The following is a 25,534-nucleotide window of genomic DNA, read 5'->3' as shown; positions in this document are numbered from 1 at the left end:
TATTTATCAGGGGGATCTCTAAGAGATGTTACCCTGTTACCCTGGGCATCCATCACTGGAGCAGATGCACCCACGGCGTTTTTGGCATTCAGCCCTTGGAGCTGTGGGCATTAAAGGTTAAAACTCCTGCCTGTGCTGGAGCCAAGGCTTTGCCTCCTGCTCCCAGCCTGATCTCTGTGTTCAGGGTGCAGGGGAAGGGCAGGTCTGCTGGCAGAGCTGTACCTTTCTGCTGGGGGAACATCTGAGTCCCAGACAGAAGTGACAAACTTCACTGCTGGGCTGAGCTGCAGGGCCAGGGCTCCTTTATCCTCAGCCCACTCCAGGCTGGGACCTCCAGGCAGAGACGTGACTGAGACCACGGGCCCAGACTGCTGGCACCAGTCCCATTTGGCCAGGACCTGGGAAATTCACTGTTGCCCATGCAAAAAAAAAGGGGATTCATGTTCACTGTTCCCTTTCCCAGCTGGCTCCATCAGCCTGGGGGTTGTCAGAAGGGTTGGGGTGTGGACCTGGGGTTGGGGATGGGTCCTAAACCAGGCCCCCTGTGTCCTTCTCTATTAATTTCATGCAAGAGCTGCAGCTTCCCCCTGTCTTTGTGCAGATACTGGGGTTGTTCTGTCTCCCCCACCTGACAAAGTTCTGAGTCTTTTGTCAAGGGATTCTGGTGTTGTAGCAGACAGGTGGGGATGTGTCCTGCCCTGACAGCTCAGTGGCTCACAGCAATGAACAGTCCCCATGGGTGGCCGTGCTGGCCACTGGGACAGACTCCCACGGCCACAAAGGCTGTTCTGCCTTCCGGGCTGATGCATCACTGAACCCCATCCAGCACCGTCCCAGATCTCCAGCGCTGATGTGAAGGCAATGGCATCTCTGCTGTGAATGGGGCTGGCACTGTGCCCTGCATTGCAGCCACGGCCCTGCACACAGCCCTGGGCACAGCCCTGCACACAGCCCTGGGCACAGCCCTGGGCACAGCCCTGGGCACAGCCCTGCACACAGCCCTGGGCACAGCCCTGGGCACAGCCCTGGGCACAGCCCTGCACACAGCCCGGGGCACAGCCCGGGGCACAGCCCTGGGCACAGCCCTGCACACAGCCCTGGGCACAGCCCTGGGCACAGCCCGGGGCACAGCCCTGGGCACAGCCCTGGGCACAGCCCTGCACACAGCCCTGGGCACAGCCCTGGGCACAGCCCTGCACACAGCCCTGGGCACAGCCCGGGGCACAGCCCTGCACACAGCCCTGGGCACAGCCCTGGGCACAGCCCTGCACACAGCCCTGCACACACAGCCCTGCACACAGCCCTGGGCACAGCCCGGGGCACAGCCCTGCACACACAGCCCTGCACACAGCCCTGCACACAGCCCGGGGCACAGCCTCATCCCAAAAACCCCCTGCACACAGCCCAGGGCACAGCCTCATCCCAAAAAACCCCCCAAAGCCTTCCCAGCCGGGCACAGCCAGCTTCAGCCACCCCCTGAGATGGGTAAAGTGGCGTTTGGGCATCCTGTGGCACTCCTGCCACGCCCTGGAGCCTCTCAGAGTGTGAACTTCCCCTGCTGCAGCCTGTGGGAACATCCCAAACACAGGAACATCCTAAGCACAGAAACACCCCAAGCATAGAAACACCCCAAACACAGAAACACCCCAAACACAGAAACAAACACCTCAAGCACAGAAACACCCCCAGCACAGGAACACCCCTATCACAGAAACACCCCAAACACAGAAACAAACACCCCAATCCCTGCCCAAACCCCGCTCTGCAGCCGCACCTGTACAGGAATTAAAACACAACAGAGCTGAAAGGTGCAGCACAGAGAAAACCGAGAGCGCACAGCACTCCACGGCCACACTCATGCCTTGGCAACCTCCAGCATCCCAAACCAGCGCTGGGCTCTCCTCCCCTCCCTCCCCGCTCTGGGCTGGTCCAGGCGCGCCCTCCCATCCCGGAGCCGCCATCAGTCGGGTCCTGTCTCCTCCCCTCCCTCTCCTCCTCCCTCCCGGAGCTGCGGGGGCTCCTGCAGCCCTGCAGAGTCCCCACACCAGGGGGGAGATCCCCAGGAGCCCAGCGAGCCCCCAGCCCCGGCTGTGCCCGCACAGGACAGCAGTAAATGCGCTCAGAGAGAGGCAGCCAGCCCCGCTGGGTTTTTCCCGAGCTGGAGGAAAGCTCTGTCCCCGCCCAGGGACAGCGGGCACGGCTGCTGTGCCACACTCTGCCCGGTCCCCACTGATGTCACCGTGTCACCCGCGCTGGGAGAGGATGTGGGGACACGGCTCCTGAGCGCTGTGCGACAAGGGGCTGCCTGGGGACAGCCAGAGCTAAAACCTGCCCCTTTATCCTCCCCACACACCCCAAGGTGTCATCGCTGTGATCTGCTGCCACCAGGTCCCCCATGAGGTCACCGCTGCTGCCGCTGCTGCTGCTGTGGGTGCCGGGGACCCTGGCGGAGGTAAGGGCTTGTTTTGGCTCCCTGGATCCTGTTTTGCCTCCCCAGTCCCTTCTTTGGCTCCCCGGTCCTTACTTTGCCTCCCCAGCTCCTGTTCTGTCTCCCCAGCCCTGTTTTGGCTCCCCATCCTTGTTTTGGCTCCCCAGTTCCCTCTTTGTCTCCCCAGTCCCTGTTTTGTCTCCCCAGTCCCTGTTTTGTCTCCCCAGTTCCCTCTTTGTCTCCCCAGTCCCTGTTTTGTCTCCCCAGTCCCTGCTTTAGCTCCTCAGCCCCTGTTTTGCCTCCCTGGTCCTTACTTTGCCTCCCCAGTCCCCTCTTTGGCTCCCTAACCCCTCTTTGTCTCCCCAGCCCTGCTTTAGCTCCCCAGTCCCTGTTTTGTCTCCCCAGTCCCTGTTTTGTCTCCCCAGCCCCTCTTTGGCTCCCCAGTCCTTACTTTGTCTCCCCAGCCCCGTTTTGTCTCCCCAGCCCCTGTTTTGTCTCCCCAGCCCCTACACTGACTCCCCAGTCCCTATTTTGGCTCCCCAGCCCCTGTTTTGCCTCCCCAGTCCTACCTTGACTCCCCAGTCCCCTCTTTGCCTCCTCAGCCCCCGCTTTGGCTCCCCAGCCCCGTTTTGTCTCCCCAGCTCTGGGCTCCGGGCTGGGCTGCGGGCTCCTCTGCCTGGCCGTGTTTGCTGTGCCACATCAGCGCCGTTCCCCATCCCCAGCGGTGTTTTCCCCTGTCCCCCTCGCCCCTGGGACAGCACAGTGTCCCTGTTGCCGTAGCCCTGTGGCTCCTGGCCCCGGCAGTGGCTCTGCTGCTGTTCCCGAGTGTTCCCAGCCGCTTTTCTCTCTGCTCTGCCAAAATCCCCGCCTGGGATCGGTGGGGGGTCAGAACGGGTTTGCTCGCAGAGCCAAAGGAAAAGAACGCCAGGAAGATGATGGTGGCTCTGCTGTGGCTTGTTGCAGGACAGGGAGTGGGCAGCAGACATTTCCTTTAACTGGGGGGAACCGAGGGCAGTGCAAAGGCGGGCACACCCTGCAGGGACAGGCTGGGACAGTCCCCAATGCCGGGAGGGGACCAGGGGACTCTGTTCCTGCCCTGGGGGGGGCAGCTGGATTGAGGTCTGTGGTCCCTCCATCCTCTCTCTCTCCATGGTGGTGGGAAGATGTGTCTGTAGAGATTGCCAGGCTCTGTCCAGACCTCAATCCCTCCCTCTCTCTGCAGATCTTGTGTCCCCTGGCTGGTTTTGTTCCTGTTCCCCTGTGGGCATGGCCCTGTGCTGATCTGCACCCCCAGGATGCAAAAGGGCCGGGGCAGCCCTCAAACTGCATCTGCCAAGTCTGTCTCTGCCCTGGCCAAGGGAGGTCTGTCTGAGAAGTGACCCAGGGGTCCCAGGCCAGATTTGCCATGTCAGGGTGGGACCTGTGCCTGACCCCTGGGGTGGCACAGGGCGCCTCTGCCAGGTGTTGGTGTCAGCTCAGCCCCTCGTCCTGCCCCTCCTCACTTTACACTTTCCATCCCCAGGTGGAGGGATGTAACCACACGGCAGGGGCAGCTCTGGAGGGCCGGGATGGACCTGGTGGAAGAGGTGAGACACAGCAGTGACATCCCTGGGCTGGGGAGGGCGGGATGGAATCAACACCTGGAGGGGTGAGAGGAGCAGATGTGCTGGGCAGGACTCCTGGAGTTAAGAGTAGCTTTGTAAATATTCTGCTTTAGGTTAACTACAGGCTACAGATCATGGCCAGGGAAGGGATGGAGTCCCATCCTTCTCCAGCTACCAATTTTTGTGAGAGATGGACAAGGCTCCAGAGCTCTCTGCTCCACTCAGCACCAGCACAGCCATAGGTGCAGTGCTCAGAGCCTTGGAGTTGCCTGGGTAGGAGCAGAATCTGTAACCCCACAGCAGCACAGTGCCCACATGGCATCAGCCTGTGCCACTGAGAAACCACCTGGATGATCCACAGGCACCTGGCAGGGCATGGGGTGTGTGTGGCTGTGCTGTCTGTGATGTGGCTACTGGGAATATCAGCAGTGCTGGGGTCACAGGCCTCCTCTGGCCCATTTTAGGGACATTTGTGCTGCAGATGTGAGGAGGGTGGCAGAGGGAGGTGATGAAGCTGCTGGAAACTCAAGAGATATAGAGAAACATGGGCTGAGAACTCATCCTTCAGGAGATGAGGAAGAGCTTGCAGTAACAAACCATCCCTGCCTGAACTCCAGGCAGGACAATGACCTGTGGGTTCTTTCAGGTCAGCTGTGCCTGCTGCTCTGGGTGTCTGCTGGCAGTGAGGGTAGCCCAGGGCAGCTGGCCCAGGTATAGACACCTCACTCATGGGCACCCAGCTGCATTTAGCCAGCCCTTCCTGAGCTGTCTGATCCTAAATATGCTTGAATTTCTCATGGATGGCACTGAGAAGGCCTTTCCCAGGGACATAACATGCTCCTATTCATGTCCATCTGATGTCCTCTGGTCCCTTTGCCCTCCCCAGCAGGCTCCAAACCACAGCATTGCATGGAACAGAAATTACACATAGATCTGGAAGGGTTCAGCTCTGGGAAAAACACACACAGCTCCTGAGCAGTGTCCCTGCCCCGGGCTCACCCCACACTGCTCCTCCCTGGCTGTGCCCCATGGCAGCCTCTGGGGCAGTCATTGTGCTATCTCACTGTGCCAGACCCTGTCATAACACATTTTATGCCATAAATTTTAAGTGCTAATTATTACACAAATGTCTTATTAGCACTAGAGGTGTTCTGGCACTTTCCAAAGGCTGAGAGCAATAGAAAGCTCATGGATGTGGGACCTGGGGACTTGGGTTAATGCTGGATTTGGTAGTGCTGGAGCAACAGTTGGACTCAAATGATCTTGAAGGGCTTTTCCAACCTAAATGGTTCCAAGGCTGAGGCTGGGGGTGTGTAACAACCTGCTGGAGACATTGTGAGGCAGAGATGGACCCTGCCCTGGCCACACCACCAGCCTGGGCCTGACAGACAGGCTCTGCCTGGCTCCTCTTGTGTAGGTGACTCCCGAGCAGCTCAAAGGGCAGGAATTCATCAGCAGTTTCAGCCACTGACCCACCAATTAGGCCAAGCCCTGTGTGCCACTTCCCTGTCCCCAGACACTCTATTGGGATGTCACAGCCCCAGCACACTGACCTCACTGCTGCAGCACAGCCAAGGCAGGGATGTGCCTCAGCAGGGGCTGGGGCAGTCTGGTCCCACATTTCCTCCATGTGTGCAGTGTCCCACCCTTCCCATGTCACCTCTGAACTGGCCACTCATTATCTGGATTCCCCCAGAGCAGCCTTTGTCCCCTCCTCTGTCAGAGCCCACACAGAGGAGGCAGAGAATATTGCAGGGAGCATCATGTCTCCTTGCCATATCCATCCTTCCCCCTGACTGGTCACTCTCTTGCTTCTCCATGGTGGACCCAGAGCCTTCAACATCTTTTTTTTGGGAGGGCTCGGGCCAACCAAGGTGATGAGCAATGGATTATTCCCAGCCAGGAAACTTCTCTGCCTTGAATGAGGACTCTCTGGACAAAGCACATAAAATGACAGGAGCCTTCTGGTCTTTCTCCAGTGGAGCAGATGCTCCATGCTCAGGAGCATCTCTGTGACAGCTTCTTTTGAGCTGAGTCTGTGTAGGTTTCTGAACATTCTTGTGTTTCCCAAAGGATGTTCAGAGCCCTCGGGGTCAGGGTGGTGGCCAGCAAGGGTGGGTGGCTGGAGCTGGGCCTGCAGGTTGGCACCCAGCACCACCAATCCCTGCTGAGAGTTTTGGATTTATCTCTGCAGGCTCCATCCTGAATGTCACTGTGAGTGACCACGACCGCTCAGACTCCCTCCTCCTGTCCTGGGCTGAGCCAGAGGGAGGTGCCAGGGGATATTTGCTCGCCCTCTCCTCCCTGGGGTCAGGCACGCTGCTGCAGAATGTGTCTGCTGGCCCCAACACCACCAGCTTCTGGTTCCATGGGCTGACTCCTGGCACACGTTATGAGATCGAGGTGACAGCCACGCTGGCCTGCAGGGACACCACCAGCCACACCATCACTGCACAGACAAGTAAGGGCTCCCCAGTGCTCCTGCCAGTGATTATTGTGCTGTTTGGAGTTCTATTAGTTCATGGCAGGGTTGGGCTTTTCCTCACTTTCACAAGAAGTGTCCTAGCTGGGTCCCCAGAGTCTTAGGGGTCATTCCCATTGTGGAGGGAAGGTCCTGCCCCTGCACCTTGGGTGGCCTGGGTATGCCCATACTTTATCTTCTCCTGGAATAACTGAGGTAATGATGGACCAGCCATAATGTGGCTTGCAGGGAGCTGAGGGGTGGAAAATGGCATGCCTGGAGGTCTAGAAATAGTTACAAGGAAGGCTCCAGGGTGACCTTAAAATGCCTTTTAGTACCTAAAGGGGATTTGAAAATAAATAGGGGTTTTTTACATGGGCAGATGGGGGCAGGACAAGAGAGTAAAGTTTTAAACTGGCAGAGGAGAAGTTTAGGTTGGATCTAAGGGAGAAATTCTTCCCTGTGAGGGTGGTGAAGCCCCAGCACAGGGTGCCCAGAGAAACTGTGGCTGCCCCATCCCTGGGAGTGTCCAAGACCAGGCTGGACAGGGCTTGGAACAACCTGGGACAGTGGAAGGTGCCCCTGCCCATGGCAGGAGGTCAGGGGGGGATGGGACTGGATGAGCTTTAAGCTCCCTTCCGACCCAAACCATTCCAGAATTCTATGACTGGGTTCTGGAGCTGCCTGGCAGCACCTCACCAGGCAAAGGCAAGTTCCACCAGCCTGTGAGGAACTTGCCAGGTGAGGCACTCACAGGTGGGCAGCCAGCAGTGCCTGTCCCATGTCCCCTGTCCCATGTCCCCTGTCCCCTGTCCCATTTCCCATGTCCCATGTCCCCTGTCCCCTGCAGGGCCATCACCTGTGCACAACCTGACCCTGAGCAGCGATGGGAGCCGTGTGTCCCTGCGGGCAGCCTGGGCTCACGGGCAGGGCAGGAGGGACGGCTACAGCCTGGCCCTGTGGCACAGCCACTCCCAGACCCTGCTGAGGAACGTGTCCCTCCTGCCTTCTGCCACCACCTTCCTCTTCGAGGGGCTCCTGGCTGGCAGCGAGTACGCCCTGAAGGTCACCACATTGGCTGGCTCCAGCCAGGCCAGCACCAGTGTCCACCAGTGGACAGGTAGGGGAGTGATGGGTGTGCCTGCCCAAGGAGGGAGGGGTGCTGGAAAGGGTTTGTGCCAGGCTGGCAAGGGGAGGAGGTCTCCAGGTTGGTGTATGGTGGGGAACAGCTGGAGTGTTTCACATCCTCACTGACTGCCTGGCCAAGGGGAAAAGTTTGCACCTTGCAGCACCCACAGCTTGGATTTGTCTGTTCCCAAGGGAGAGGGGCAGTGTGGGGAGCCTGGATCTCTTGCTGGGAGCTGCAGGAGTGCTGCAGTGCCCAGCCTGCCACCCCTCTGCCCTGCAACCTGGAAGGACATGGCAGTGTGGAGGGACCTCAAAGGCCCTCCAATCTGTGTGAGACGAGGCACAGGAGGGACATCCCTCAGTAGATCCCTACCAGGCTTTCAGACCCTGTAAAATAGAGAGCAGCTGTGAGCACAGGGGACCCCGGGGAGAGAGGAGGGTCCAGGGACCACCATCCCCAGTGCTGAACTTGCTGTGTCCTGCTCTTCCCCTCAGCTCCCTCCATCCCCACCCAGCTGAGGCTCAGCCCAGCTTCCAGCACCAGCCTCGTTGCCTCCTGGGCAGACGCTGCAGGGGCTGCCTGGATCCACCTTGAGCTCCGTAACCTCCTCACCCAAAAGGTCAGCACGAGCCTGTCAGCCAGGAGGGGCCTCACCAGCTACACCTTCCAGCACCTCCACCCTGGCACTCGGTACTGGCTGGGGCTCAGTGCCATAGCTGGACCCCACACTGTGGTGGGACCCAATGCCACTGCCTGGACGTGTGAGTATGGACTTGGTGGCCCCAGATTTCTCCCTGCTTCTGCTCTAGCCTCTGGATCCAAAGGTTTCCTGCCAAAGCCTTGGGTGCACAGGGTGATTTTGCTTGGATTTGGCTGAAAGCTGCTCCAGGATCCATCTCTGGGACGCTGTTATAGTGGGGCCAGTGAAGCCTTTCAGCAGGTGGATCCCCTGTGCTGCTCCCTGGGATACAGTGGGAGCAGCCTGTGGTCTCTTCCCTGGTGTTCAGTGCCTCAGGGCTGTACAAGGGCAGCAGAAAAAAATGGGGCAAGAGGGCAGCAGTTGAGCTGGTTTGAACTGGAGGCCTCTGGGAGGGGCTTGTGGAAGAATGAGAAAGACTTTATTTTTACATGGGTGTCATTTTACAGTGATAGGGAAAAGGGTGAATGGTTTTAAACTAAAATAGGAGAGATTTAGATTAGGTTTTAGGAAGAAATTCTTCCCTGTGAGGGTGGTGAGGCTCTGGCAGAGGGTGCCCAGAGCAGCTGTGGCTGCCCCATCCCTGGGAATGTCCAAGGCCAGGCTGGACAGGGCTGGAGGACTGGGATAGTGAAAGGTGCCTCTGCTTATGGCAGGGGGGTGGAATGAATGAGCTTTAAGGTTCTTTCCAATCCAAACCATTCCACAATTCTGTGATTCTATGAAATGGATTTTTGGTGCTCTTTAATTGCTGTCAAGGATATGCTGTGGTGGCACCTGATAACCTCATCCTGGTGGATGTTCCCAGCATGGTGGGTGTTGTGCAAATACAGCCAAGGAATCCAGGAGCCTCTGACAGGTCAAAACAGTGAGGACAGAACCCACTATTGCACCATTCCCCCAGCCCTCTCTCTGCTCTGGTCTCAGGCTGAAAGAGGGTGACTTTGCTGGTGACACCATGCCCATAGCCCAGTAAAAAGGTCCAATCCTGAATTTTCTCTCCCTGATATTTCCAGAAAAAAAAACCTGGAGAGAAATGGAAAGGGCAGAGCAGATTCACACCAAGGTAGCATTGGCCCTCAAATGATGGAGGGGCCAAGCTGCAGACTCAGAGCTGCTGTGGCCAGTGACTTGTCCTGGCAGTGGCCAAACACTGTCCTGTGTGTGCTGGGAGGACCTGGGTGCCACCAGGTGTCAAATCTCCAGCTCCTTCCTGCTCCACCTGCCAGCTCAGGAAGCTGGAGCCTGCTGGCTGCTGACTCTGCAGATGGGATTTTGGAAGGCCTCCAGAGCTCCAGCTGGTTTGTTTCTGCTCTGGAGTGAGGCTGATTCCTGCTATTGCCGTCTGCAGCTCTGACCTGCTCCACTGAACAAAATTCCCCCATATGCCTTGTGCATGAGCCAGGAATGTCTGGCCAGGAGTTTGGTCCAGGCCAGTTCCTGGGAATATCAGCAAGCCCATGGTGGGATGTGAATGGAGTAGAGGGAGACTTTCAGGAATTTCTCAGCAAGGCTGCCAGATTGTCTGGGCTCTCTTAGTCCAAGAATGTTTGTGCTGGGGAGTGCAGATGGCTCACTCCAAAAGGATGTCTAAGGCTGTCTAACCCTGCCTGCAATGAGGCTCAGGAGAGTGAGGGGTACAGAATATCCCATAACCCTGACTCACACAATCCTATTCCCTTCCAGACCCCTTGAGCCCTGGCAATGTGACCCTGAGCAGTGCAGAGGAGCAGAACTCCTTGGAGGCTCGCTGGAGCATCCCAGGGGGACAGAGGGACTTCTACCTGGTGACCCTGCGAGAGGGAGAGGACGGAATTCCAACCAGGAACGTCTCAGTTAGTGGGGACAACGATCACATCACCTTCCACGGGCTGAGCCCTGGCCAGCAGTACTCTGTGCAGGTGGTGGTGGTGGCAGGGCCCTACAGGGCATCAGCACACAGCACAGCAGCCTGGACAGGTGAGCAGAAAAACCCACGGGTGACCCTTGAGGCTGTTCCTGCTGCCTGGAGGGGGCTGGGGATGAGGCAGGGACAGGGCACTTAGGGGACACCTGGTCTCAAGAGGAGGTTGTGGATCAGAGCAGCAAAAACTGCCTCCTCACAGTTCCTGGTGAGGGTGGGCTCAGAGGTCCTGGGCAGGTTTGTGCCAGTATCAGGCACAGATGGAGACCAGATCCTGCTTTGTGCCTTTTGGACTGTTTGGCAGGTTGCAGGCAGGTCCCTCCCTTTCCCCTCAGCACAGCTGGATGGGTGGGCAGGGAAGCACCACCAGCTCCTCCTCCCTGTGCTCAGTCTCTCCTGGGTGACTTGTGGAGCCACAGTTGGTGCTGAAAGGACAATTGGGGCTGTACAGAGTGTGGGGAGGTACCCACCCAACCTGTGGTGCTGGGGCACCAAGAGCTCTCCCTGCAGAACCTTCTGCCCCTGTGTGGGATGGAGACAATTTCAGTGTCACAGAATCACTATTAGGATTGGATGGAACCTCTGGAGATTACCTAGTCCAACCCCCCTGCTCTAGGGTCACCTAGATCAATTTGAAAAGCAGAAAAGATCTCATGAAAGCAATTTTCCTGCCTGATGCACTGTCCTTGTCCCTTGCAGAACCACAAGCACCATCTGGAGTGAGCCTGTCCAGCCAGGGCAGCCCCCACAGGCTGCTGGCCAGCTGGGAGGAGGCGACAGGGGAGGGTTATCTGCTGCTCCTCAGCCTTGCAGAGCACCCTGTGAAGAACAGCTCCTTGCTCAGGGGTGTCACGAGCTTCACCTACGAGGGCCTCCACCCTGGGACCCTGTACAGCTTTGAGGTCAGCACTGTGGCTGGTCCCTACACATCCTCACCCCGCTGCATCTCCAACTGGACATGTGAGTGCCACAGCCCCGGGTTCCCACTGGGTCCTGCCCTTCCCCTGATGCCACACCTCAGGGCACTGACAGCACACATCTTCATCCAATAGCTGGGCAAAAGGCTCAGGAGGAGGCAGAGGTGCTGCTGGATGTGTCTGACCCTGCTCTGTTTCCCCATCACCAGGCACAGGGGGAGCTGAGCCCAGTGTCCTCCTCCTCCTCCTCCTCCTCCTCATCCCACTCTCCTGTGGCACTGCTGAGGCTGCCACTGCCTTGAGCCACCCCCTGCACCACCCACCACCTCCTCCAGCACCAGAACAATTATTTTTTCTATGCCAGTTTGAGCTGTGCTGGCCCAGTCCCTGCCAGGCTGTGTGTGGGTGTCAGCAGGGGTGACAATGGTCAAAGCAGCTGGATGCAGGTTTTTTCCCCAGGGAAGGGACTCCTGCCCCAGCACATTTGGAGTTGCACTTCTGCCAGGTGATTCTAGACCTTTTCCTTTTCTAGACCCTTTGCCCCTAGAGCAGCTGAGCCTCAGCAATGGGGGCCACAGCACCTCTCTGCAAGCCTCCTGGAGAGCAGCTTCCTCTGGCAGCACCTCTGGCTACACAGGGACCCTCAGGGAAACCAAATCCCAGGAGCAGGTCAGGAATGTGACAGTGGGCAGTGACTGGACGAATGTCACCTTGGAGAACCTGGTCCCTGGGAGACAGTACACACTGGAGATGGCTGCTATGGCTGGGCCTTACAGATCCCCTGTGAGATCAGCCACCGACTGGACGTGTGAGTGTGACAATCCTACCTCACCCTGCTGCAGAGCACAACCCCAACCTGCCTGTGAGAGCAGAACACTCAGGGCAGGAGAGTGGCCCATGTGTGGGGAGTGGGGAATTGGAGACAGGGGCACACAGACAGACAGACAGTGGGCTGTCATCTGGAGCCACGTCCAGCCATGTTGGAAGTAAAAGGGTCTGAAGACAGAACAGAAAACATTTCCAAATGTCACCCAGGGGGAGGTGGGGACCCACTCCCATGGCTGCTCTGGGTTTGCTGTGCTGACTCCTGGCCTAACCCCTGCAGGTGCAGGCAGTGGAGGGTGCCCAGGACTGGTGTGTGCAGCCCCCACAGCCTCCTCTCACTGCCCGGGTGTCTCTTCTCTCTCAGACCCCCTGGCTCCAGCTGGAGTGACTCTGACCAACACCCGGCGCCCCATGGGGCTCTCGGCCTTCTGGGACAAGGCTGCTGGGGATGTGGAGCAGTTCCACCTCCAGCTCTACAGCAAGAGCCACGCAGCACACAGGAACACCACAGTGGGGCCCAACACCCACAACTTTACGTTCCTGGGGCTGTCCCCTGGCACTCAGTACTTCCTGAAGGTGACTGTCCTCGCTGGTCCCTACAGATCCTCGTCACACTTTGCCACTGAGTGGACATGTGAGTCAGAAATATTCCCAGTCTCTTGTAGGGATGGGACGTCCTGGCACTGCCTGAAAGAGTAGCAGTGACACAAACTTCTCTGGGTGGAGGGTGGGCTCTGGTAGGACCTGCATGCTCCCTGTACTAGAAGACAGAGGACATGTCATAAGTTATGTGCTGTGTGCTCAGCCCAAAGACCCTTTTCCCCAGATTAAGTTTTCCCCAGTCAAGCTGAACCTTCTGCTTAGACCACTGGTGATCTCAAGGCCAGCCAGGGACTGATGGGAGAGGGATGTGAGAGAGGAAGCACAGAGACCTGTGTGGGCTTGCTGCTCCCTGTCTGTGGAGCCCACTGGGAGCTGAGTGCTCTCAGCACCCCCTGCCAGCAGCACCCTGGGGACACGCACAGGCAGCTTGCATGTCCCCCAGGAGAACAGAAAATCTGATGGTCAAGTGGTCCCCACTTCTCTTTCAGCCCTGTGCAAAGGTGCAGGTTGTGTGGCTCCTCCACCAGCTCATGGCTCTCCATCCTCTGCTTTCCTCCAGATCCACTGTCCCTGGCTAATGTCAGTGTGCAGCCTGGCCGGAGACCCCAGGAGCTGCACGTCAGCTGGGTGGAGTCCGGAGGTGGCAGAGACCACCTGGTACAGCTCTCAGTGGCCGAGTCCCTGTCCATCATCAGGAATGTGTCTGTCCCCCGTGGAGTCAGCCAGCTCGACCTGGAGGGGCTGGTGCCGGGGTCCCGCTACCGCGTGGAGATCATTTCCCAGGCTGGGCCTCACCGCATCTCCTCCCAGACTGCCATCGGCTACACCGGTACAGTGTTGGGAAAGATGGGACAGGAAGGGCTTGTGGATGTGATTGCCTAGTAAGAAATCCTGGAGATGTAAAAGCTGTCAGTGAAATAGAAATGAAGGGCAGCTCTGAGATGTGATCATGGCAGGCAGGAAGACGGGGATGAGCTGGAGATGGGTTGAAAGACAGAAAACAAAAGGACCCCAAGGGTAGAGCCTCTCTCCACCTTGTGAAGGCATCAGGGAAAAGGTGGATAAGAAAAGTCTCTTTAGAGTTTAGAATACAGGATGATATAGTAATATAATAGTTCTCATAGGCTGCATGCAAAGTCTGTAGGTTTTGTATCTTGCGCTGGTTGGTCACTGTAAATTAGAATATTCAACACAAAAGGAGATGGAATGGATTGTAACGAGGTCCTCTTACTCTCTTACCACTCCCTCTCTCTTACTCTGGCCTCTCTCTTGTTCTTAACCTCTCTTATCCCTCTCAGCTCTTTTACCTCCCTCACCTCACCCCCTCTCTCTCTCTCCCTCTCTCTTTGGGGTTCCCTCCAGCCCAGGCTGGTGGCTGAAGGCAAAGCCCTTTTTACCCACAGCCCTTGCAATAAACCCACGTATTTCTAGAATATCTCAGCTCTGCAGAGTTCCCTCTCCCTGCCCTCCACAGATGCTCCTACAGTAGAACACACCTCCCCTGCTCCCACCAGCCTTAGACATTTGTGTGGATGCCCACAGTCCTCCAGCTTCATTCCCAAACTAGAGTCACTTCTGAGCCCCCCAGGTTTGTCCCCAGTGACTCTGTTTCTCTCCCACAGTCCCGCTGCCTCCTCGTTCCCTGTCTGCCACCCCCAGCAGCATGGCCCGGGCTCTGGCTGTGCACTGGGAGGCTGCCCCTGGGCAGAGGGATGGATACCAGCTCAGCCTGCTCCAGGAGGGCTCTTCTGCACCCCCAAGGAACCTGGAAGCAGGGAAGGACAGCGTCAATGTCACTGTGCCACAGCTGGAACCAGGGACGTGTTATCTTGTCAGGATCTGGGCAGTGGCTGGACCCTACCGCTCCCTCCCCGGAAACATCACGGGCTGCACAGGTCAGCAGCTGTGACACCCACGGGTAATGGGATCAGTGTGGGCACCTGGGGAGAGGGAATGAGAGGAGGGAAAGAGGAGGGCACCCTGGCCTGGTTCCTGGTGCAGCTGGCCTGTGGTCACATCCTGCCTCTCACAGCCTCCTTGCACAAAGGTGTTCAGAGCTGGATCTTCTCTCTGACTCTTGTGTCTTGTTTTTCCTTGCAGTTCCTGCTGCACCAACAAACCTGAGCCTGACCAACCCAGGCAGCTCCTCAGAGCTTTACACATCCTGGAACGAGCCCCCTGGCAGGAGGGACCACTACCACGTTACTCTGTATAGCCTCAGCACCCAGAGCAGGATTCAGGTCCAGACCTTGAATCCAGATGCTCTGAACATCACCTGGACTCACCTGGAAGCAGGCAGCAGGTTTGCTGTGCAGGTCACTGCTGTGAAAGGCTCCTTAGAAGCCTCTTCCATCAACGTGACCCAATGGACATGTGAGTCTGAGTGGTTGATATACTCAAATTCATGTGCCCTGCCTGGCCCTTTGTGCCCAGGCTTCTCTCCAGAGGGTCCAGCCTGCCTGGAGGAGCCCTGGGCACAGCAGCCAGCTCTCAGCACTGAGCCTAAGGAGGGCTAACTGTCTCCCTGTTGCTTTCCAGATCCCTTGGCCCCCGTCAACCTCACCCTGGGCAGCCCCTCAGCCTCAGCACTGGTGGTGTCCTGGGCAGTGGTGGGTGGAGGGGCAGAAAGCTTTGTGGTGGATGTTGGTGATGCCTCATCCGGTGCTGCCATCGGGCACACGGTGCTGCCTGGTGATGCCAGGAGTCACATCCTGAGGAGCCTGAGCCCTGGCACTCGCTACAACGTGGCTGTGAGGGCCACAGCTGGGCCCTTCCACGCCAGCAGCCCCAACCTCACCCACTGCACACGTGAGTGTGATGCTCTCCTTCCACCCAGGTGTCCTTCACCACATCTCCCCTTCCCAATTCAGTCAGAAACCAGACTGAGGCATCTATCTTGCTTATCTCTGCCACCCATGCAAGTGCCCAGTGCTTATTCTCTGCTGGATGCAGCATGAGGAGTCTGTGCCTGTGCCACACCCCATCCCTGGTAGCCATCCACACAGTCTCAGACAGCAGCCAGGGAGGAAGCAGCTGCCACAGAGTCACATCCAGCCTGTAGATGTGACCCTGCTGCTGACCCAGCTCCTGCAGCACAGGCTTGGCACAGACATGTAGCATCTCTCCTTTGTGCTGAGCCCAGCTGTGGCTCCTGGCAGTGACCTGTGTTTCCTCCCCAGGCCCTCTGCCCCCGGGCGCCGTGCGCTGGCTGAGCCCGGGACACCCCGACAGGCTGAGCGTGGCCTGGGGGGCTCCAGCTGGGGACAGAGATGGATACACCCTCACCCTGTACCAAACACACCTGGGCACTGTCACAGCTAAAACCTCGCTTGGGAAACACACCCACAACTTCACCTTCACGGGACTGGCCCCAGGACACAAATACTCCCTGGAAGCTGCAGCCACAGCCGGGCAGTACCAGGCAGCAGCACCCAAAATCAGTGGCTGGACACGTGAGTACCTGAAGCAGCATCTTGTGCAGAGGGGTAGGAAATGTCCCACCACTGGGCTGTGCTGAGGAGAGTTGGGTGGTTCACAGGGGAGCTGGTGGCTTTAGAGGTGTGCACACAGCTCTGCACAGGTGTGACACACAGCAGTTAGTTGTTGTCTGCATGGCACTGGCACGTTCAGCTGAAGGCTTGTACAGGGACGTGCTGATGAAACAGGGCTGCTCCCTGTGCTGGAGCATTCCCTACCTGTGCTGACTTATCTCCCTGTGCACAGGAGCACAGAAATGTTCATGGCACTCCTGCTGTACATGTGTATGGGAGGCTCGCTGAGTCTTTTCCTGCAGGTAGAAATCACCTTATACCATAAAGGTTCATGAAATTATCAGTGTAGTACAAGAATAGTGTAGTACTTTTCCACTCCACAGTCCTCCCAGGAGAAACAGGTCTTTGCTCTGGAGATGGGCTAATCCAGCTCTTCTCACCACGCAGAAAAATGCTAGGGCTGGTCAGAGAACAGAGGCTGGGCCAGTGCTGGGTGTGGTCTGCTCATGGCAGGGGGGAAGATGTTCTCACTGGGCTGTGGGAATGAGCATGACCTGGATGAGGAGGGCTTGGCATGTGAGGGGCCAGTAAGGGTGAGCATCATTAAAGCTGAGGCGAGATGGCAGTGGAAAAGAGAAAAGTGAGGAGAGGAGGCATTTGCCAGAGGGGCTCCTCCCTCAGGGAGCACCTGTCCTGCTGCATGATGAGGTTTCTGTCTCCTGCCTGGTGTGTGGTCCCTAAAATGAGGTGTGTTTCCTCCCCAGGCCCTCTGCCCCCAGCCCCTGTTCACCTGCTGAGCACAGGACACCCCGACAGGCTGAGCGTGGCCTGGGGAGCCCCAGCTGGGGGCAGAGATGGATACACCCTCACCCTGTACCAAGCACACCTGGGCACTGTGGCAGCTAAAACCTCGCTTGGGAGAGACACCCACAACTTCACCTTCACGGGACTGGCCCCAGGCAGCAAATACCTGCTGGAGGTGGCATCTGTGGCCGGGTCCTTCAGGGCACCTGCAGGGAACGTCAGCAACTGGACGTGTGAGTAGCTTTTCTGAGGGGATGTGTGCCTTTGCTGGGCAGTCAGGAGTTGCAGAAGCTTTGAGCTGCCTCTGGGCTGGTGTGTGGAGACACACAGTTGAGGCTGAGTGTGCTGTTGTCGTGGTTTGAAAGCAAAATGAGTGTGAGGCTCCAAGTCAGAAATACAATTTAATAAGAAGAAAAAATAAAATAAAATAAATGCAATAACACAAAAGAGCACTGACAGAGTCAGAACACACCCTGAGCAGGGTGGTGGGAGCAGTCCAGGTGAGGGGCTCTTCCTGAAGCAGTGATCCCACAGAAAGGTCTGGGAGCTCTGCTCCTCTGGGAATCCAGTGGCTCAGGGCTGCTTGTCCTGTCCCAAATCCCAGATTCTCTCCAGGTGGGAATGCTTGGCTCCTCCCCCTGGGCATTGGGAGCATCTCCCAATGGGATGAGGAGTCGTGCAGTGGCTCCTTGATGGCCCATTAAACAGAGAGAGCTCCTGGAGGGAGTTCCCTGTGAGTCCTGGGCAAGGCATTGATGGGCCATGAGCAGAAGAGCCCAAAGGAGGGGCCTGGGAAAACACTGCCCCACCTGGTTCCAACAGCTCATGGGGATGGGGATGGAATAAATACTGTGTGCACATCCTACACTGCAACCCAGGACAGCTGTCCGATGTGATTCATTCCTTCTCAGGGCACTGCCAGGAGACCCAGGCAATGTCCTTGGGCTCTTTGCTGACGTGTCTCCCACCCTGTCTCTGCAGACCCCCTGGCACCCCGTAACGTGTACATGACAAACCAGGGCTACCCCAACAGACTGAGCGCGTCCTGGAGAGCCGAACCCCAAGGACAAGATGGTTACAGGCTCCTCCTGTATCATTCGGGGTCAGGCACCGTGGCAGCCAATGTCTCTGTTGGGAAAGGCACCAGCAAATTTACCTTCTCTGGCCTGGCTCCAGGACACAAATACCTGCTGGAGGTGGTGTCCATGGCAGGGCCCTATGCAGCCTCTGCAGGGAACATCAGTGACTGGACAAGTAAGTGTCAGAGCTGGAGGTTCTGCCTCTTGCATCTTCCCATCTGGGTGGGCTCAGCACCTGCAGTGGGAAGGGGCAGAGACTCAGGCAGGGCGGCTGCCTGGGAGCTGTGGGGTCAGAGGATGCTTTGGGTTGGAAGGGACCTTTTAAAGGCCATCTAGTCCAACCCCCCTGCTAGTGGCAGAACTCTTCAACTAGATCAGATTGCCCAGAGCCCTGTCTAACCTGACCTTGAATATTTCCAGGGATGGGATGAGATGGGGTGGGATGTTCCAGTGTAGCAATGAGATCATGGGCTGGGCAAGCCCTGGTGGATGGGAGAGTCGGGCAGGGCAGTCCTGCTGCCTGTGGGAGGGCCTGGCAGCCACCAGAGCTGTTTCAGGAGGCAACAGCCTCTGGCCCATGGCCCCACTGGTTGAAGCCAGGCTCCTCCAGGCACGAGGACTGAACAAGAGCACGGGATTCCTTGGCACTAGTGCTGCTCTGGTAGCTGACACCCACACCCTGGGGGACCACGAGGCCTCACAGCCAGAGTGGACATCCCACCATTCCTTTTCTTCTAGGCACTCAGAGAATTGCTGGCATGGGGTATAAGGGGGAGGATGGGCTTTTTTTTTTTTTTTTTTTTTTTTTTCCCTTTTTATGGAATGTAGAAATGCAGATAAACACAATAAGCCTTTTCATGTGCTTGTCCCCACAGTCCCTGCACTCTGCCGGGGGAATCCAGCGGTCCCTGCTCCCACGCTCAGCCATCCCCTGGCAGGGTGCAGGGAGTCATATGCAGAGCCCTTCGGGCAGGTCTCTAACGAAACTTGCTTAATTAGCAAGAGGAAGAATCCATCTCCTCACACTCCTCGCTCTGTCTTGTCCTTCAGCTGCCATTTAAAGGTCATTTCTGGCAAACAGCAGCTGCAGGAATGTTATCAGTGAACATGTGGAGTTTCCTTGTGTCACCGAACTCCTACTTGTGTCTCTGTAGAATAGAAGAGAGCTCGTGCACGCCAGTAACTCTTCCTGGTGTGTTTTTTGTTGCAGCCCCCTCAGTTCCCCAGAATCTCTCGGCGGTGGCTGAAGGGAACAACACAATCCTGATCTCCTGGGGCAGCATCTCTGGACAGCAGGACGACTGCCAGCTGTGGCTGCGGGACCCCCGGAACAGCTCCCTGCCCTGGAGGCACTCCCTGGGCAGAGGACAAGCCCAGCACCTCCTCCAGGGGCTGATCCCGGGCAGGAACTACTCTGTGTCCTTGAGCTGCGTGGCTGGGCCCTACTGGAGCAGCACCAAGCCCTTGGCAGTGCCCGTGGGTGGGTACACACTGCTGTGGGCAGGGAATGGGATGGGGAGAGACACCAAGGCTGGATTGACCCTTGAGTGTCAACAACATGGGAAGTCTTGTGGTGGGAGATGGGGAAAGCCAGCAAGGTGACCCTCTGGTAGCCATTGGCCCCAGCACAGAGATCTGCTGTCTCCTGTGAAGCAGGGCAGACTTTGCAGATCTCCACTGGTCGATGTCTCCTGTAAGATGTGAGCTCACACTGTGAATGGCTCCCAGGCTGTGAGTGTCCAGCTCTGCTCATCTCACTGACCCTCAGGAATAGATGCTGACAGAGGCAGAGGTTGGGATTTCTCTGATCCACTGAGTCCAGAGCCTGCCCCATCTCCTTTGCAGAGCCAAACCCAGTGAAGGATGTGCAGTGCCTACCAGAGTCAAGGAGCCTTTACCTGAACTGGACAAGCTCTCCTGGAGATGTGGAGGCTTATGAGGTGGTGACAGAGAGAGTTTCTGAAGGACCCCCCACCTCCAGGCACACCATGAGCATCCCTTCATATGAGGCCAGTCTGGAGGGGCTGCAGCCAAACTCCTCCTACCAAATCGCCGTGAGCACGGTGGGCATGAACACACTGAGGAGCCAGGCTGTGACTCTGCTCTGCAGCACAGCAGTGGAGCGTGAGTCCCTTTTCTTTCCCCCAGAGCCCAGGAGAAAACAGGCAGTGGTGCTGCTTAGAGCTGGGGACTCTTGGAGGAGCCTGTGGTTGAACTCTGCAGTGGGTCTGGGCTCTGGCAGTGCTGTGGGACCATCACAGGCTGAGCAAAGGGGGGTCTGGGAGCAGGGACAGGCTATGAGGCTGTGTTTGCAGTGCTGTGGGACCATCACAGGCTGAGCAAAGCGGGGTCTGGGAGCAGGGACAGGCTACGAGGCTGTGTTTGCAGTGCTGTGGGACCATCACAGGCTGAGCCAAAAGGGGGTCTGGGAGCAGGGACAGGCCACAAGGCTGTGTTTGCAGTGCTGTGGGACCATCACAGGCTGAGCAAAGCGGGGTCTGGGAGCAGGGACAGGCTATGGGGCTGTGTTTGCAGTGCTGTGGGACCATCACAGGCTGAGCAAAGGGGGGGTCTGGGAGCAGGGACAGGCTACGAGGCTGTGTTTGCAGTGCTGTGGGACCATCACAGGCTGAGCAAAGGGGGGTTTGGGAGCAGGGACAGGCTACAAGGCTGTGTTTGCAGTGCTGTGGGACCATCACAGGCTGAGCAAAGGGGGGTCTGGGAGCAGGGACAGGCTACAAGGCTGTGTTTTCTGGTTCCTCCTCCAGCCCTGCCACCCCCCCTGCGTGCAGACGTGTTCCCAGTGGAGGCCAGCTCCACAGTTATCATTCCACCCGACCTGTTCAGTGAGGAGAACGGCCAGATCGAGTACTACGGTGTCATTGCCACCACCAACGAGTCACGTAAGTGTCCCCTGCCTGTCCCAGTCTGCGGGGGCTCCCTGGATGTCACTTTGGGACTGTCACTGTCACCTTGCACGTTCCCCTCCAGTGCTGAGGCCCACCCAGGAGAGCATGTCCAGCACGTGGTACGACCACTATTATGGGACAGAGGATTCCTACCTGGCCGTGCTCCTGCCCAACCCCTTCCATCAGAGGAGCTCCCCTGAGATCTGGCGGGTGCCAGTGGGAACAGAGGAGTGTGGCCAGTCCAGGGCAACGTGCAATGGGAAGCTGAAAGACAACGAACAGTACAGGTGAGAGATGTCCCCATCCCTCCTGAGGGGAAGGGGCTGGAGGAGAAAAAGGACTGGATGTGTCCCTGCAAAAATGCCACCAGCTCCTGAATGTCACCTCACCCTCAAACCCCCAGCAGTGGATTCCCCAAGGGAATCACTGAAAGAGTGATTAAATACTGGAATGGTCTGCCCGGGGAGGTGGTGGAGTCACCATCCCTGGATGTGTTTAAAAGAAAACTGGATGTGGCACTTGATACCATGACCTAGTTGAGGTGTCAGGGCTGGGTTGGACTCGATGATCTTGAAGGTCTTTTCCAACCTGCACATTCTGTGATTCTGTGATTCTCCACCAAGCAATATTTGAGAAAGGCATGCAGAGAGTATTAGGCAGTGTAGTGGACAGGAGAGGAAAAGCTGAGGCTGCCAAGGCTGAGTGCGTTGTCTCAGGAGCTGAGCAGATGTCCAGCCCCGGGATAGGAACTCAAAGAGATGCTGTTATTTGCAGGACCTCTGTGTGTGACTCAGAACCATGTGCAGACGGTGCAAAAATGAAACTGATTTGGGAACAATTTGAGTGGTGCCTGCTCAGTGGGAGGTCCAGAGGTTGGGGCAGCAAACAGGCTGAGCTCCAACTTCCTCATGAGGCACACACATGGATAGTCATAAATTCAGAGTCTTATTTGTCAGTAAATAGAATCCAGGAACATGGAGGTACATGGTTTTGTGTAGGGTGCCTTTAAAACTGCTGATGGAAAACCAGGTTTTCCACTGCTAATAGAGAATGGTGTCTTTAGTCAGTCCTGTTAATTTAGCAGCTCACAGTTTCATCAAACAGGGGCCACATCCACAGGCATTTCTCTGATCCTCCAGAATCTGGGTGGTTATCCCATTTCACTTTAAAGAAACTTGCAGCAAGGATGGCTGATGGGGATAAAGCCATTGAGGGCATCAGGAAAAGAAAATCAAAGTCCGTGGGAGAGTGTGTGCATGAGAGAGCTTCCCTTTCCACTGGGAATAAAGGGAGAATTAAATCTGCCCATAAGTTTTGTGTTGAGTGGGTGTTGGGGCTGGACCTGCTGGCCCTTTCCCTTCCTTTCCTTTCCTTTCCCTTCCTTTCCCTTCCTTTCCTTTCCCTTCCCTTCCCTTCCCTTCCCTTCCCTTCCCTTCCCTTCCCTTCCCTTCCCTTCCCTTCCCTTCCCTTCCCTTCCCTTCCCTTCCCTTCCCTTCCCTTCCCTTCCCTTCCCTTCCCTTCCCTTCCCTTCCCTTCCCTTCCCTTCCCTTCCCTTCCCTTCCCTTCCCTTCCCTTCCCTTCCCTTCCCTTCCCTTCCCTTCCCTTCCCTTCCCTTCCCTTCCCTTCCCTTCCCTCTTCATTCTCACTGTTGTTCCTACATGCAAACATGGAAAACTTTAACTGATTCTTACTGAGTTGTTTTATATTCCCACCTCTGCCAAACAGGAGCTCTTAAACTGCTGCTTGAGACAGCACTGGCTGAGATTGGTGATAACACCCAGGGGAGTGGGAAATGGATTGTTTTTCCCAGGAAAAAAAAAATAAAAACAAAAACCCAGGGATTTTCCAGAAAGCCATTGCCTTGGAAATTCCAGGCAGAGTGGGGTAATCAAGAGCAGAGAGCAGCTCTGGTGTGCTGGGTTGTCCTGGCTGGCAGGAGAGTGGCTGACAGTGCACTCCCATCCTGTGTCCATCTCACATCCATCCCAGGTCCCTGGGCTGGCAATGGGGATCTCAGAAGGGTTCAGAAGGGTTCAGAAGGGTTCAGAAGGGTTCAGGAGATTTTAGAAGCTTGGAGAGTGATCACCCACCAAATCTGTCTGTTCTGTACTGCTCATCCATCCCTCACCCTCAGGACCTGCTGGTTCAGCCTCAGCTCTGGAGGGATAGAGAGAGCTCAGATGAGGATGAGGAGGGAATAACAGGGCAGAAGCCTCAGAACAAGGTCTTTGAGCAGCCTCAGGACTTCAACAGCAGCACAACCACCCCAGGACAGCCCCACACCCAGACACTGCTGAGCCAAGCTCAGGCTCTGTCCCTGCCCCACCCAGTGGAAGTTTTCACTCCAACAGGGACCTCCCGTGGGGGAACAGCTTATTCAGGGACACCAGGGCCTGTCATTAGTCCACCTGCCGTGATTCAGGAACATGAGTCAATAACAAGGACTGAACTGTCCAGTTATTCAGGACTAGAAGGTGTTTTTACACCACAGCTTTCTTATTTTTACACCACAGCTTTCTTTCAGTTTGGCTGCCCTGACCAAGCTAAATGTTCCCAGTACAAGCAGCACTTGGCCTAAATATCCTAAATATCTGACCTAAATATCTGAAATATCCAGCCTGAGTATCCCTCAGTGCGTGGAACACTCAGCCTAAATATCCAACCTAAATATGCACAGTAGACTCTGCTGCTGAATTAATGATTATTTGGGTGGTAAAAAGCTGACAGCTCATTCCCACTCAGAATTTCTGTTCTTGTTTCCTGTCTTTCAGTGACTTATTTATCCACAAGCCCTCGTTTTTCATGCCATGGCATCTGCAGGCTCACTATGTGGTTTGAATTTTTTTGTGTCCTATAAGAGATTAGGCACCACCTTTCTCTGCAGAGGAGACCTGCTTCCCATTTGTGCTTTCTGAACAATTTCTCATGCTTGATCCCAAGTGGACTAAACTTGTCCAAGAGGCAAAAAAGGGACAAAAGACCATTTCCACACATCCAGAAGAGAAAATCAGCTTTTTCCAGGCAGCAGGTCCTGTTCCCTTGGGTGCTGTGCTCAGCTCAGGCTGTCCCTGACACAGAACTCTGTTTTTTCCTTTAGGTTCAGCATTGCTGCCTTCACCAAATACGACCCAGTGGCCCCTGCTGTGACATTCACCATGTTCTCAGGTGAGCTGGGGAAAAGCATTTTCCCTGCCTGGCTGTGGAGCTTGGAGGGAATGAACAGCCAGAGGGAGCTCACAGGCTATAAAATAAATAGTAAATAGAATAAATAGAATAAATAGAATAAATGCAGCCATAGAATTATGAAGTAATTTGGGTTGGAAGGGACCTTAAAGCTCATCTTGTTTCTCTCCCTGCCATTCACAGGGACACCTTCCACTGTCCCAGGCTGTTCCAAGCCCTGTCCAGCCTGGCCTTGGACACTTCAGGGATGAGGCAACCACAACTTCTCTGTGCCAGGGCCTCACCACCCTCATCATAAAAACCTCTTTTACTGATTCTTCCCTCTGTACTCTCTCATTTTCATTCCAGCTGCTGGATCCAGTGCAGACACAGCTCCACTCTCAATGCCAGTAATCGCTGGAATCGTTGTGGGATTTCTTTTGACACTTGCAGCTGTTTTTGCTTTGGTTTACTGGAGACAGCTCAGAGCAAAGAGGTGAGCAGGAGCCTTATCTTACTTGAGATAACCAAACTTCAGTGCCAAGTCTGGAGGAGAGCAGGGAGAGGGGGTAAAAAGAGATTTAAACCAGCACATGGGCTGGTGGAATTGTGCCTGAAAAATTCAGAAATCACAAAACCCTACAGGTGTGCAAGGCAGTGTGCCTGCTGGTGGTGCACAGTAACTCGTGGCATTGATCTCTGCACTGCAGGCAAAAATAACAGCTCCTGTGCTTTGATTCTAGAACCAAGAAGAGCAGCCCACCCCAGGAAATGGTGACCTACAGCTTGAGGTGAGTGCTGGATTCTGCCCTCCCCACTGCAGCTCCCACTCTCCTTTACCAACTTCCTTTTTCACGCTTTGACTAAGCAAAAAAACCAACTGTCTCCTCTCCTCAGTTATTTTATAAACCTTTCCCAAGTTCATTATTTATTGCCCAGCTCCACTCCAAGCCAATGCATTGTCTGCACCTCCTCTGTGAGTTTGTGCAGCAGGAGAATATTCTCATCACCCTGAAATCCCTCCCAGTATTTAAACAGTTAGACCCACTTCCCTGTGTGCATCCAGGTGTGCATCCAGGTGTGCATCCAGGTGTGCATCCAGATGTGCATCCAGGTCTCCTGGCTGGGCTGTCTCAGTGTTTGGCTGGCCAGACCTCCCAGGAACTGAGGCAAGTTTTTCTCTGGATTTAATTTCCTGCAGAAACGTCCACAGGCCAGTCCCCCTGCAGAACTTCAAGCAGTACTATGAGATGAAGACAGCAAACTCTAACCACGCTTTTTTCCAGGAGTTTGAGGTGAGATGAGAGCCCTCCCAGAGATGGCACTTGGTTCCTCCAGCTCATGCTGTTGGGTGTCCAGTATGGGCTCCAGGGATGGTCACCCATCTCTTCAAATCCCCATCAGCAATTTCAAACCCTCCTCAGATCAGCCTTTTCTGGCTTCTTGAGTGAAGACAGGGGCAGAAGCAGATGCAGCACAAGATATTTCTGTTTGCTCAGCAGAAAATCCTCTGAGCTTTGTG

General features: G+C 56.1%; 1 protein-coding gene across 1 annotated transcript in view; it reads left to right on the top strand.

Moving 5' to 3' along the window:
* The first annotated feature begins 2,375 nt into the window (after window positions 1-2,375).
* LOC310919126 (receptor-type tyrosine-protein phosphatase V-like) overlaps window positions 2,376-25,534 on the top strand; it is a 35,944-nt gene continuing 12,785 nt past the window's right edge. Inside the window, exons 1-24 of the mRNA XM_083878305.1 lie at window positions 2,376-2,452; window positions 3,951-4,014; window positions 6,227-6,493; window positions 7,344-7,613; window positions 8,117-8,383; window positions 10,006-10,278; window positions 10,922-11,182; window positions 11,672-11,947; window positions 12,329-12,598; window positions 13,127-13,396; window positions 14,190-14,462; window positions 14,668-14,940; window positions 15,106-15,375; window positions 15,747-16,019; window positions 16,823-17,095; window positions 17,844-18,116; window positions 19,152-19,421; window positions 19,787-20,065; window positions 20,710-20,844; window positions 20,933-21,137; window positions 23,948-24,015; window positions 24,382-24,508; window positions 24,756-24,803; window positions 25,214-25,307. Coding sequence (XP_083734431.1) covers window positions 2,396-2,452; window positions 3,951-4,014; window positions 6,227-6,493; window positions 7,344-7,613; window positions 8,117-8,383; window positions 10,006-10,278; window positions 10,922-11,182; window positions 11,672-11,947; window positions 12,329-12,598; window positions 13,127-13,396; window positions 14,190-14,462; window positions 14,668-14,940; window positions 15,106-15,375; window positions 15,747-16,019; window positions 16,823-17,095; window positions 17,844-18,116; window positions 19,152-19,421; window positions 19,787-20,065; window positions 20,710-20,844; window positions 20,933-21,137; window positions 23,948-24,015; window positions 24,382-24,508; window positions 24,756-24,803; window positions 25,214-25,307 — 5,136 coding nt within the window. The 5' untranslated portion in view covers window positions 2,376-2,395. The remainder of the gene's footprint in view (window positions 2,453-3,950; window positions 4,015-6,226; window positions 6,494-7,343; window positions 7,614-8,116; window positions 8,384-10,005; window positions 10,279-10,921; window positions 11,183-11,671; window positions 11,948-12,328; window positions 12,599-13,126; window positions 13,397-14,189; window positions 14,463-14,667; window positions 14,941-15,105; window positions 15,376-15,746; window positions 16,020-16,822; window positions 17,096-17,843; window positions 18,117-19,151; window positions 19,422-19,786; window positions 20,066-20,709; window positions 20,845-20,932; window positions 21,138-23,947; window positions 24,016-24,381; window positions 24,509-24,755; window positions 24,804-25,213; window positions 25,308-25,534) is intronic.

The sequence above is a fragment of the Zosterops lateralis genome, assembly GCF_965231275.1.
Source record: "Zosterops lateralis genome assembly, chromosome: 26".
Lineage (NCBI taxonomy): Eukaryota > Metazoa > Chordata > Aves > Passeriformes > Zosteropidae > Zosterops > Zosterops lateralis.
Note: the sequence above shows the minus strand (reverse complement) of the source record. Positions and strands in the feature narration are given on the sequence as shown.